The sequence below is a fragment of the Panthera uncia genome (genome assembly GCF_023721935.1).
Source record: "Panthera uncia isolate 11264 chromosome A1 unlocalized genomic scaffold, Puncia_PCG_1.0 HiC_scaffold_17, whole genome shotgun sequence".
Lineage (NCBI taxonomy): Eukaryota > Metazoa > Chordata > Mammalia > Carnivora > Felidae > Panthera > Panthera uncia.
In genome coordinates, this window is record NW_026057577.1 from 73,515,006 (window position 1) to 73,529,206 (window position 14,201).

General features: G+C 39.5%; 1 protein-coding gene across 13 annotated transcripts in view; it reads left to right on the forward strand.

Annotated features, from left to right (window-relative positions):
• CAST (calpastatin) overlaps positions 1–14,201 on the forward strand; it is a 108,733-nt gene that overhangs the window by 74,489 nt on the left and 20,043 nt on the right. For 7 of the 13 annotated variants that reach the window (XM_049647626.1, XM_049647632.1, XM_049647631.1 and 4 more), the window contains 8 exons: positions 361–453; positions 589–678; positions 2,230–2,334; positions 6,188–6,271; positions 7,142–7,189; positions 8,222–8,317; positions 9,955–10,050; positions 13,800–13,901. In XM_049647626.1, coding sequence (XP_049503583.1) covers positions 361–453; positions 589–678; positions 2,230–2,334; positions 6,188–6,271; positions 7,142–7,189; positions 8,222–8,317; positions 9,955–10,050; positions 13,800–13,901 — 714 coding nt within the window. The remainder of the gene's footprint in view (positions 1–360; positions 454–588; positions 679–2,229; positions 2,335–6,187; positions 6,272–7,141; positions 7,190–8,221; positions 8,318–9,954; positions 10,051–13,799; positions 13,902–14,201) is intronic. The other 6 variants (XM_049647633.1, XM_049647634.1, XM_049647625.1 and 3 more) reach the window with 1 other exon arrangement.

A 14,201-nucleotide genomic window follows, 5' to 3' on the forward strand; every position in this document is an offset into this window, starting at 1 on the left:
CACACGTATATATATACATACGTATATATATACGTGTGTGTGTGTGTGTGTGTATATATTTTTTTTTTCTTTTTTTTTGAGGGGAAGCAGAATGGAGCCAAGAAGGTATTAGGGCAAAATAAATATTAATAAAAATAGAATGAGAATATCCTAATATGTAATCCATTTAAAGGAGGGAAACAGGAAAATAGTATTAGCACTCATTTCCTTCCAAACAAAGAATTTATCTGAGTTATGTGATAACATACTTGATTTGGTAGTAAAGGAATGTCAAATCATTCTTCATTTGCTGAGTTTGTATTGTGATCTGTAACTTGAATGACTCTCATGAGTTACCCATCGTGGTGCCTGTTTCTTTAGAAACCCATGGAGCCAAGTGATGCCATAGATGCTTTGTCATCTGACTTCACCTGCAGTTCTCCTACCGCTGGTGGAAAGAAACCTAAGGAAGAGGTACTGTTTTCCAAATAATTAGGGGGAGCTTGTTAGAAACTATATAAAACTTGAAAACAATTTCTTTTTAGTTCTGATTATTAAAGTTACATTTATTCTAACTATAAGTCTAATCTTTTGCATTTTGTCTTTCAGAAATCTACAGAAGAGGTTCTTAAAGCTCAGCCAGCCAGGGTAGTCAAAAGTGCTGCTTCACCCCAAGACAAAAAAAGAAAGGTGGAGGAGGTATAAATAATTACTTCTTTGGAAATAAACATGGTCCACCTGATAGCACTTGCTTTCCTGAGCCTGATCTAGTTGATTCAGGATAATCCCAGTACAGCATGATGAGGGACATCTTTTTTCCCTCAGGGGTCTGTGTGGACTAGTAAATCCAATCAGGGTTCTATCTATTATCTCCAGACAGGCCTTCTTTGTTTCTGCAAATACTAATCATGATTTGAACACAGCCTTCTTGGTTGTGAAACAAGAGTATCTCATCATTACAACACACAGAAAGACAAGACACCAAAACAGTTGCACTCTTAGAACATAAATCTTCACCTTGATTCTTTTTTTTTTTTTTTTTTTAATTTTTTTTTTTCAACGTTTATTTATTTTTGGGACAGAGAGAGACAGAGCATGAACGGGGGAGGGACAGAGAGAGAGGGAGACACAGAATCGGAAACAGGCTCCAGGCTCTGAGCCATCAGCCCAGAGCCTGACGCGGGGCTCGAACTCACGGACCGTGAGATCATGACCTGGCTGAAGTCGGACGCTTAACCGACTGCACCACCCAGGCGCCCCAATTCTTTTTTTTTTTTAAGTTTATTTATTTATTTTTGAGAGAGACCGAGACAGTGCGAGTCAGGGAGGGATACAGAGAGGGAAAGAGAATCCCAAGCAGGCTCCGCGTTGCCAGCACAGAGCCCGATGTAACCTGCAAAGCTGCGAGATCATAACCTGGGCCAAAACCAACATTCAGACACTTAACCAACTGAGCCATCCAGGTGCCCCATTCACCATGATTTCCTAATGGAGTTTGACCTGTAAATCACTAGTGGGATGTGATTGTAGCTGCTTCTGTACCTTCTATTAACCATAATCAATTGTCCCCAATCCTGAACGGTGGTCCTGCAGCTCATCTTCTGGTTGAGAAGACATTCTCCATCTGCAGATAGTTCAGATAATGCAAGGAGCGGTTTGTGTCGGGTCTGCTCTGCCTCTCCCTTCCTGGAGGGGACAGTGTATTTTTATCTGGCTGGCTGGGGAGCAGTGAGAGCCACACCCTGAGAGTGGGAGTCCCCACAGCTATCAGCCATCAGCCGTTGTGCATTCAGACATGAAGCCTGTGGGGCCACTTCAAGCTCCCCAGCTTCCTGGACTTTGCTAGTTTGCTAAGACCAGGGTTGTCAGAAATTATTTCTAAAGACACATTAAAAAAAAACAACAACAACAGAAAAGTGAAAGTTTACTTCTTCAAGCTTTTATTTTGATACGAGTGTTGTGTAATAATTGTAGCTTGAGAAATAAGGGGTGAAGTGTGCCCCCGAGGGTATAAACAGCATAAGACACTGTGGAAGTGTCTTAGCCCCAATTTTCATTCACTGGTAAGTTCTTTTTTTTTTTCCTTTCTCTTTTCTGCTAGGTTTCCAATAAAATTGCCTTCCTAAAGTCCTTCCCTAATCTGCAACTCATTTTAGAATTTTAAAATTGGGATTTCACAAAGAAGTGGATAGGTTGTTCAGGCTGAAGAGATGTTCCCTTTTTTAATGTACAGATTTTTTCCTTTTTTAGCAGGACACAATGAGTGATCAAGCACTGGAGGCTCTTTCTGCTTCGCTGGGCACTCGGAAGCCAGAACCTGAGCTCGACCTCAGCTCCATTAAAGAAGTTGATGAGGTACTGACCTTGGATTCATACACAAAGCATGTTGTTTGGTGGGTTATGAAACTAAATGTTCTTACACAACTTTTCTTTTTTGGAGATTAAAAATTAACTACTCTTCATTCTGCCTTACTTTCAGAGTCTAGTTAACTTAGATTTTCATTCTTGCATAGTTAGCAACCAAGAAGGATAGTTGAGTATTGTCTTTTAAACCATCTAGAGTTTTAATATGTAAAGTGAATGCTAATCTCTTCTGCCAATGCTTAAATGACACCTGACTAACAAGATAACCTGGAGGCAATGGCTTGGCGAGAGGTTTGTCTGCTCTTGTGGACATTGGAAATTTGTGTTTTCGAAAGGATTCCAGGTGCTTCTTTTTATAAGCAGAGAGGGGGAATGTGGTAGATGGGGTGGGAAGATCCTTCTTTTTATAACTATGGAGAAAAATGTTGAAAATCTTGTCTCAAATTAGAATAATATCAAGCAAGGATTAACTCTGTAACTGCAGTTCCTGCATGCCTACTACACTTCAACATCTTAGCAAGCCTTCTGAGCCATAACAAGCTTATATTTGGTGGAGGAGAGTTTTACCATGACACTACAGTTTTTAAAGAATTTTTCAGCTGAGTTATTTGGGATAAAAGAGGGAGTTGGCCTGTGGGCATTGTTGACAAGGCAGTGTAGTTGGGGGACATGGAAATACAGCCTGGGCACCCTCAGAAGCATCAGCCTATCAGCTCAGGGAGGGGAGCTGGCATGTGCTGTCACTGTCATAATGCCGCTGCCTCCGCTGTCACTTCCTGTTCTGAATCACTGAGGAAAGTGAGTCTCACAGGCTTCTGGCCTGAGTCTGGGATTGCTCTGGTCCAAAATGGGCCAGTTTCTATCTTCAGCTTTCTTTGAGGGCTTACCAGGCGCAGTGTGGCATGACAAGCTTTGTGAAGGCGAACACAAGGGAGCAGGGGAAGCAGTCCTCGTCCTCCAAGACCAAGTAATGTATTGAGAAGAAAGGAAATTGTCATAAAGACAGTGCGAGGCACACGTTATTTAAAGCAGCCACATAGACAAATGTCTGAGGGAGAGGATGGTCCTGGCAAGACCCTGCGGGTGTGTGTGTCTTGGTGGGGGAGCAGACCAAGTTGAGTTACAGTCCCACCACCAGACAGCTGCAGGGCAGGGGACCAACTGCACTTTATTTCAGACTTTTTACAGAGAATGGTGTGATTTAATAAGACAGGAATTTGGGGAGGAAACGTATAAACATAAATCTCAGGGCAAAGTGTCTTAGGGTGACTCAAATCAGGTCAGTAGTTGTAAAAAGTGTTGCATAAAAATAAGTTCTTAAGCAGTTGGGGTAACTAGTTTTGGGATACATGTATAAATGTATTTGTTTCCTCTAGAAAACCTCCACAGTAGTGAACTTCTAAAATTCTAACTAATACTAAAAGGACTGTTCTTCCTATTCTTTCTATTAGTTTCTACTTCATCTTCCGCTATTTTCCACTAGTTTTCCTTTTATTTATTTATTTATTTACTTACTTACATCCAAGTAGTTTTCCTTTTTAATTATATTCATAGTATAAATATTTCCTAAGATCTTCCAATCCTCTGGATTCTTAAGCTGAATTTTAGTGCCTAATGGTGAATTTATTACTTTCTGGATACTCTGATGTTTTGATAAGCCTTATGAAGGTTAATATTCTATAGGAGTCCCAAACCACTTCAGTTTATTCCATACTAGAGAGCTCTCTATGGAGAAATTGCATCATGCTTCAGAGAAGACATGTCCATGCCTACTTATTCTTATAATGTATCATGACATAAGTATTCTACAATGATACCTCTTAATCCTCCCCATTTCTGTGTGTAGTGACCTGGTCTGGTGCTATTTCAGTTGAGTAGACATTTGTCTTCAGTGCCTACAGTGCAGGCATTTAAAGAATATAAAGATCAGGGGCGCCTGGGTGGCTCAGCCAGTTAAACAACCGACTCTTGATTTCAGCTCAGGTCATGATCTCACGGTTTGTGGGATGAAGCCCTCCATTGGGCTCCACACTGTCACTGCTTGGGATTCTTTCTGTCTGCACCTTTCCTGCTCAAACTCTCAAACTCCCTCTCTTTCTCTCAAAATAAGTAAATAAACTAAAAAAAATAAAAAGATTGTAAAGATCAAACAGGAATAGAAAGGATTTAACGGTGCACATGATTCTCACTGTCCATAAGCCTGGAGAGGACAGTCTTCTGCAGGTGACTTCTGACTTTCACGAAGGCTGTTTTATAGGTAGAAACCTCACGAATCTCTGAATGGGGGAGTGCCACTACATAATAGGACTTACTCCACGTGTTGCAGTAGAATATAACTGGAAAAAATTTTTTTTAAAAAAAACCACAACTTTAATCCCTTAATGATAATTGTTAATTTACAGGACAATAAAACTGTATTTCTAAAGCCTAGAAGAGTGCTTGGCTCATTAAAAGTGCTTAATATTTTTAAAATCATTCATTCAATGGAGAACTATTATTTTAGGTTGAAATACAGATGGAGCAGTAGGTTGAGCTGGAATTTGCTAAGTGATATTCCTCTTTGTGCCCAGGAGCTCCTTGTTCTGTGATCTAAATCCATGCCTTGGAACAGGTGCCAATTATTACGTATCATGGAACTTCCCATAAGTCACCAGTAGTTTAAAATGCAAATGCTATATCCTAGAAGCCAGTGATCTACTATAGAACTGCACTTTTATCTCGAATGCAATTGGTTATTCATGGTTCAGTAATCCAATAAAGTCCTAGTTCTTAGTGAAGGGAGTACTTTTTTTATTGCAGCAATCTACAATAGCCAAATTATGGAAGCATCCCAAGTGTTCATCAGTAGGTGAATGGATAAGGATGTGGTATATACATACAATGAAATACTATTCAGCCATAAAAAAGAATGAAATCTTGTCAGTTGCAATAACATAGATGGAGCTAGAAAATATAAACCTAAACGATATAAGTCCAGTCAGAGAAAGACAAACACCATATGATTTCACTCATATGTGGACTATAACAAAACAAACAAGCAAACAAACAAAAAAAGAGGTAGAAAGAGACACAAACCAAGAAACAGACTTTTAACTCTAGAGAAGAAACTGATGGTTACCAGAGAGGAGGTGGGTGGGGTGTCGGATGAGATAGGTAAAGGGGATTAAGAGTACATTTACCATGATGAGCACTGAGTAACGTATAGAATTGTTAAATCACTATAGTGTACGCCTGAAACTTATATAACCTGGTATGTTAACGATACTGAAATTTAAAAAAAAAAAAAAATTTAAAAAAGAGTCCTTTTAAAAGAGGTAAAACCAATTATCCATGGATCAGCCAAGATTTGTGATGAGCTGCTTCTCCCATTTCTGAACTGTATTTAACCATTGGAACTGGTTGGTTTTTTCCCCCCTAGATAACTGAGTAAGAGATGAAGGCTATTGAAATAATTACAACTAACTTATGCACTGTGCTTAATGGTCTCAATATTTTATTTCCTTTTCTCTAGTGATCCTTACAAGTCAGTGGACTAGGTAAAAATTATTGGTAGCCCCATTTTACTGCTTAAGAAAGACTAAGTGGCTCCCCAAGGTGATAGAGCAGCTGAGAGCAGGGCGGGGACACCTCTCCAGGATTCCTTGCCCTGTTGTTTTTTTCTGTCTTCCTCACAGCCAGCCAGTTACCATGGTCTTGTGCTCTGTAGTTTACAAAGCACAGACACACACTTGAATCTGATATGGTTTTCTCTACAACACTTATGAAGTACATAAAGTGATATCCTCTTGTTTTACCTACATTACCCACATGTTTTGTGTTTTATTTCCCTCTCCACTTTAATCAGGCAAAAGCTAAAGAAGAGAAACTAAAAAAGTGTGGTGAAGATGATGAAACTGTGCCTTCGGAGTATAGATTAAAGCCAACCACGGTATGCTGTTAGCCATGGCACCTAACAGAATATGCTGTTCTTCATATCATGTTCTGTTGGGACTGTTCCCATGATGCTCAAGAACATGACTATCCCAGTTCATATACTAACTGAACCCCCTGAACCCTTTCTTTCCTGTTCTTTAAAGTTAGTTGATTGTTTCCTAAGTAGTAACCGTGTGGTCATTAAAATTCCCACAGATCCAAGTGTTCCAGATATTAACAATGCATGATATAGATCCTTAACCTTGAAGCGTAAGAAACAATTTGGGAATAAATTTTTCTGTAACCGTTGTATGGATAAAAGCACCATAGATCTTTGAAGGGGTAGACATAAATGTGTAGCTATTTGCCAGTATCCTTAGGGTGGTTTGTTGGTGGTGGTTTGGGTTTAATGTGAGGATGGTGGAGTTCTGTAATTATATCTGTAATTTATCTTTCAAAAATTAAACGTAAACACATGATAGAAAATGTTTTGATTCTTCTATGTGCTTATATATGGAAACTGTCCTTACCGGTGCTAATATAGAAAGTTCCTCAGTTTAGAAATAGTCTAAATTGTGAAACATCATCTCCAAAAAAACAAAAAAAGGATTACAGGAATGAAATCTACCTCTTCACCCTGGATTGGAGAACAGAGACTTTTTAAGTTTATTTATTTTAGAGCTTAGCTGTTTATTCTGATACTTGATTTAAAAAATACTGAAAATTTATTCACTCAAATATAAGAAATCCACTCAAAAACAGATCATTAAAATATAAGGGGAAAAAAAAACTCCTCCTATCCTGGAATTCCCTAGAAGAAACTTAACGAGCCGTAAAAAGAAAATGTTCTATTTAATTTTCAATGAATTTTCAATTTTGTTTACAGGATAAAGATGGAAAACCACTTTTGCCAGAGCCTGAAGAAAAATCCAAGGTTAGGAAATGATCTTTCTGATAAAGAGCAAAAGAACTGTAAAGTATAAATTGAAGATCATTTTGACAGGATTTCTCTATGGAGACTTTGAATGCCAACCTAGTTGTAAAGAGAGGGGAACTTGTGGTAGCAACACTTGGCTCATACCTCTGACTCCTTTTCGTATCTTTTATGATTATTTTCTTCATGAATTATTACTAGAATATTGGGAGTTTGTAGGTGACATTCATTGCACATTAGGAGCTGATGTCAAGAATGCCTCAAATTATATTGTTGGCACTTCAGAATTTGATTATAATCATGACATCAGATATTTTAATGATTCTACACTGCCTTAACTTGGTCTAAAGCAGTCAGGTCCTCACTGCATGAAGGGGGTGCTGTGATTTTTCCCATTTTACATGTGATGAAACAGAGGCAGAGACTTGTAAATAGCCCAAGATCTTACAGCTAAAAACTAGCAAGACCAGGACTCAAAACTCAGACTGTACCAACAGAGGCACAGCTTCTAGATGACATGCCGTTCTGTTGTAGATGACTGGTATTGCTCAAAATTTCCACATGCTCCAAATGAATAATACCATTTCATCTGAAGGAACTAGGATGGGAGAACTTTGTTGCCAAAATCCCTCAGAGTCTTAGGGAAGGAGTATATGATCTGTGTTTCCTGAGCTATTCAGAAGGCACTCATTAGGAAATAGTGAAAAACAGTCACATACAAAAAAACTATACAGATCTTCATTAGAAAGAAAAGGTGGTTTTATGTGAACAGAATTCTTCTGAAACTGAATTAACAGGAAAGCTTTGGACTAAATCATGAACATTTTTGTGGTACCCTGGTGTTTAGTATTCCTTACTTGTTGCATGACATTTATCTTACATTGATAAATTAAAAAAATACCCCAAACATTAAATTTTGGATTTAGATCCTAAAATATGGCTTAATACATGTTAACAGGAAATTCTCTATGTAAAACTTCCTTGTAACCAAAAAGAGTCACTTTGTAATATAGTGTTTTTCTTATATTCCAGGCCCTGAGTGAATCAGAACTCATTGATGAACTTTCAGAAGATTTTGACCCGCCCAAAAGTAAAGGAAAACGATCTAAGACAACCAAAAAAACAGAAGTATGTTTCTAAAAATAGAAGTCTCTATTTTGTGGGCTTTTAAAGATATTTTTCTATAATCTTAAAAATCTGAGGCCCAACTATTTTAGCATGATGTAGTTGATGGAGACCTATTATGCCATCTTTTTTTACATGCAGTTTTGATCTTGACTTTTTCTAGATTGGGTTTCTTTTCCCACACTGGCCCAGATGTTCTTGTAATTTAAGTCCTATAATCATTCCTCCACATCCATGCTTTCCTTTCTGTTCTTCCTACTGTAACCTAAAGTTGTCATCACCACTCACCTTATGGTGGCAGTGGCCTCTGTCTTCAGTCTTACTGCCGTCCTTCCCACATGTCCGCCAGAGTTACTGTTTCTCAAGCGTGGTGGTAGTCACATCATTCCCGTGCTCCAACCCTCAGGAGCTCTCTGTTCCCCACAAAATAAAGTCCCTGCTAACGTGTTCTGGCCCTGGCTTCCTTCCCTACCAAGGTTTGTCCTCCCATTACTAAACCATGACAATAAGGGCTTGAGTGTATGTGTCCTTGGCTTTTCCCATGTGGTCCTGCCATGTAGAATAAACTTCCCTCCTAATTCGAGATCATCTAAAATGTTAGCCAGGCCTTTAAAGTTTTGCTAAAGTATGGCCTTTGTCTCCTGCTTTTCCCTCCCCAAACCTTCCAAACCTACCTAAGCAGAATACAATATGTCAGGGGCTCTATTGTTCTTTGTATATCTATTAAGATCTTTATTATAAGGAAGCTTTTAGCTGTCTTGGTCTCCGCCTCTGATGTGTATACATAGTTTTCAGTAAATAGTAAGTTCCTTGAAGGAAGAGATAGTGCCCTGCTAATGACCATCTACGGAGCATCTTACATGTAGGATAACTTTTTGTAAATGTCTGGATTAAAACCAGTTTATTTGAAATTTTACTCTTGTGATAAAATAAGATAGCACAGTGGTCCTCAAATTTTAGTACCAGGATTGCCTGAGGGTTTGTTAAAACAGATTGCTGGGCTCCACCTCCAGAATTTCTATAGTATTTGGGGGGGAGCCCTAAGAATTTGCATTTGTAACAAATGGTAAGGCTGGTAAGGCTGATGCTGCTGGTCCAGCGACCATACTTTGGGAACCTCTGGGATAGTATTACTACCTTGCATTTGTAAACATACCTATTTACAATTGATAAGATAATATTAAATATATAAAAATGATGGATTTATATTAAAACATTACATTCTATAATTGGTGTATCATTGTTATATATTTTTTGAAAATAATATAAATAATAATAGTTGCTGATATTATTGAGCTGTGTTCCTAGATAGTATGCAGAGCACTGGACATGTTTTATTTTACTGAAAGCCTCACATTGACCCTTGAGATGTAGGTACTGTCATTGTTCTCATTTTCCAGATGTGAAACTGAGTCTCAGAGTTTAAGTAACCTACCTAAGGTAAGCGGTAAAACCAAGTTGAAATAATGGTAGAAGAGTTTGAACCTGCGATTTATTCACTATTTAGCAATCCTTAGGCATTTGAGAAAGTCATGCTCACAGCATATAATATAGCAGAGTGTGTCATTGGTCCCTTATTGTTCAGTCTTACCAACCAGATATTTCTAAAAACTCTTCCTTGTACTTGCCTCTCTCCACAGGCATCTCAGGCTGCTGCCCTGACTCCTGTGAGTGAGGCTGTGCCTCGAGCTTCCATGTGTACTATACTGTCCACACCGACCAAGCCAGCTCCCTTGGTGAGTGTTCCCTTGGACATTGAGCAGTGTCCTGGGAAGGTAGTTCTTTTTCCCGTGCACTTGCCACTGTGTGTTGCCAACGCATCACTTTATTCTGATAAGATAAAAAGAAAATCTTTTAGAGCTATGGGGTCTACTGTTCTTTTGGCTTCAGGGTATCCTCCAAATTTAAGCTAGATTTAAGTTTTTCATTAAACTTCTACAGGCTGTGTTGTCTTTTTTTTTTTTTTTTTTTTTTCACCTTCTGAAATTCTTACCGGTTCCTCAGCTGTGGTGGATAATCTTGCTCTTTCACTTTCCCATATCTTTTGAGCCTATTGGGAGTTCCACAGATAGCCTGATGGTACCTTTTGTTGGCTCTCCTAAAGGAATAATCTACACCAATATCATCATGACTTCTCCCTACTCCCAACTGAAGGAAGGTTAACTCAGTTCATTTCCCTTTTCTTCTTGGCTCTCTCTCTCTAACTTTTGTATGAAGTATGGTAATTAAGTAGTTGAATCTTTTTGAGTTCAGTGGGTTTTGTTTCTGTTAGCAGGTAGAATCTGACTCAGAGTAACAGCTGATGGGACTGTGCTTTATTACTACAGACCTAGTGAATAGCTAAGTTGTTCTGGATGCTTTGCAGTATCTTATTAAAGTTTCACAAGGACATTATGAACCCTGTTCTGATCATCTCTCTATTATAGATGAGGGAAATGAAGCTTTGAGTTGACCTTGAGCAATCCATTTAACTTTTCAGAGCCTGGGTGAGATAAGTGATAAGGCTTCTGCTCTTAGCCACTGTAGCATCTAGCATGGATAGATGGCCAGATCTCAAGCTTTACAGTAGAATTTGATCATTCTCATATGGCAAAAGGGCAGGGGGAACATGGGCAAAGGGACCCGCCCCCAGGAGGAATTAGGAAATACTCACAGAGGGAGGGCAAGATCACACTGGGAAGTGGGAACAGCACTGTTTTCCTAGGGAGAACAGTGAGCCAAGGACAGGCCAGCCCAGAGGACTTGGTGTGCTTGGGTTTAGTGCATTTAGTTGTTCGAAAAAAGAGGGTGGAGAAGTTGTAGGACGTGTGTCCTGGGTGCCCTGATATGGCTGCTTCCTGCCAGGGACATTTTTGGTGCCAAGTGAAAATCCCCTCAAAGTCCAGGGTCTCCCTCCTGCCTTACACAGGACTCAACCTCTTTTTGAGGTCTCTGGGTACACTCTAGAACTTTCACATTGTGGGAATTAAGCCACAGGGAATTGGAAAGGAGGAGAGAATGTGGGGCAAGACAGTGAAGGAAGGAAGAACAGAGGCAGTGAGTGGAATATAAAAGACAATAGCCAACATTCCAGAGCAGAACTCTGTGACCTAAACATGTATGTATCCTCTGCCTCTTGTGCTCCAGGTGATTGCCAGGGCCTTTGAGGGTTCATTCCTTTCCAACTTTACCCTGACTATAGCGAGTCGAGCACTGGATGTTTAGCGCACAGAAAAGGGCTCTGCGTTTCCCATTCTCTGATGATCTTTTCTGGGCTTCTGTTCCGTCAGCTCCGCTGACCATGGTTGCTGAGATTACCATCACTGAAGTTAGTTGGCATTTCTGTAATTGGGATACCCGTGAGAGCCACAAAGAATAGCTGTGGAGTGTGACAAAGGTCAGAGGGCCCAAGAAGGGCTTGAAGAGTAGTGAGCAAAAGAAAACCAAGCAGAAAAAGGAGCCTAATATGTGCCCTGCACAGTTCTTGTTCATATAAAGCTTGTTAAGGAAATCCAGAAACCTGAATACTAGTTGTGAATTTGACAACATAAAATACTACAGAAATAGAAGTTGCAGGCCCTAGTCCTATTTCCTGATTCCTTTGCTCTTAAGACTGCTGTGTATCCTAGCTTTGCTCTGTTTGGTTTAATTCTTAAACCAAGGGAAACAGGCTTAACAGGAAGTAGTAGTTTCCATAGATTCTACAGCAAAGAGTAGGAGAAAACAGAAGTGAAGTAGGAGGACATGTCTTAGATCAGCTATCAATTCTGATTGCTTGGTTAAGACTTTGGTCACTGCAACTCTTGCACTTTAGATAGAATCCCAAACAAATTAGATATACATCAGGGAGTTTTGCATCTCCTGGGAGTAAAATCTATGCAGTGTCCAACCACCAGATGGTGATAAATCACCTTCCACTCAGGTTCCATTTCCTCATTGATCTTTTTGCAGTGCAACTTAGCAGAAAAACTTTTCTTACTTACATTGTTGGTTAAGCCATATAAAACAGAAAGACATTTTTACTCTAATATTCAGATATGTATTCTATGTGAGGTCATAGAATTTTATAAGAATAAACTTTGAGACTTTTTAATTCAGAAGCTTTCACACTTTAACCGAGAACAGCAATAAGAAATTCATATTTCAACCCAGTATCTATATAATAGAAAAAAACAGCTTAATTAGAAGTACTTATTCTTGTTATGTATGATGCATTCTATTTTCTATTCTTTCATTAAAAAAAAAAGTCCTGGGGCACCTGGGTTGTTTAGTTGGTTAAGCATCTGACTCTTGGTTTCAGCTAAGGTCATGATCTCACAGTTTCGTGGGTTCAAGACCCATGTCGGGCTCCTCTACACTGATGGTGTAGATGCTGCTTGGGATTCTCTGTCTCCTTCTCTCTCTGTCTCTCCCCCACCCACATTGTCTCTGTCTCTCTCAAAATAAATAAACTTTAAAAATTAAGAAAAAAAAAAAGTCCTGCCTGTGAACTGTTGATTTTGTGAACCACTAATGTGTGGATCTTGACCTGTGATTTGGAAAAAGTCAAATCGAGTCCTATCTTTTAGCCCAAACATAGTTTCTCCTTTATTTTCCCTTTATATCATTCATGTTGTCTTCACTCAGTTTCATTTTAATAACCAGCATGGCTAGAGCTCACTGTATCACAAGGGAGCACATTTCCTTTTGAACACTGGGACCCCAGGTAGACAGTTGCCATCGTGCCACTCAGGTTAGCCAGCCACAGTCACCTGAATCAGCATGAATCCACTTTGGCCAGTAGAAGCCTGGTAAAGAACACAAACTTCTGTATCTTGGCCGAGGCTCTGCGCGAGCCACCACCTCTGGGATGGGCCAGGCTTATTTCACAGAGCTTTGAGAGGAATGTCCTCTGATAGGCCTGAAAATCTTTCCTGCACCATCTCTAGAATGATTACCGTACAGGTCACTTCTTTGCTGGCTTTCCACTTGTTTGAGGTATATTCATCCCATTGTCTTCCTTATTTCCAAACCAAGAACTGGGTTAGATTATGTAAGTTTCTCCATGTCAGTATATGTTGTACCCACTTAATATAAGAAATTTGGTCTAGTTTTTAACATTTTAGGTTTTTCAAACATATATTCTAAAGATGTTTTTTAAGTGTAGTTAATTTATTTTGAGAGAGAGCAAGCACAGGGGAGGGGCAGAAAGAAAGGAGGAGAGAGAGAGAATCCCAAGCAGGTTCCTCGCTGTCAGCGCGAAGCCTGATGAGGGACTCTAGCTCACAAACTGTGAGTTCATGAAATCAACAGTCGGAGCTTAACCAACGGAGCTACCCAGGCGCCCCTAAACATAGATTTCAATTCAGTTCAATTCAATTCAGTTGGTAATTCAAATTACTAAAAGATGACTGTGCTTCTTATCCAAGCCTGAAATAAGGATATGCCCTTCTGAATTGTTTGTTGTAGTCTTTTTTAAAAGGAGTGATTAACTGCCTTCTTAGTATATCCACAAATACACTTTTAGAAAGGCATGGTGCCAGATGATGCTGTAGAAGCCTTGGCTGGTAGCCTGGGGAAAAAGGAAGCAGATCCAGAAGATGGAAAGACTGTGGAAGATAAAGTCAAGGTAATAGCAGCTCAGTCACTTCCTGAAAGTAGATGTGATTGATGTTCCTCACTCCCCAAGCAAGTTAGTCATCTTTTTTTTTTTTTAATTTCCTACAACACATGACGAGCTGGCTTTATTTATGGAGCATATCCTGTTTGACAATCTAAACCTGAGTAAAGCATCAGTGTTTTGCTACAGCAGTGGATGGAGAACATGCACGTAATCTCTGAATCTCACCTGGGCCATGTGCATTTCCACTGCCGAGGAGTCCTGAGAGAAGAGGCAGCTGTCCACCCTCCTTTTCGTTGCTTTTTAGCC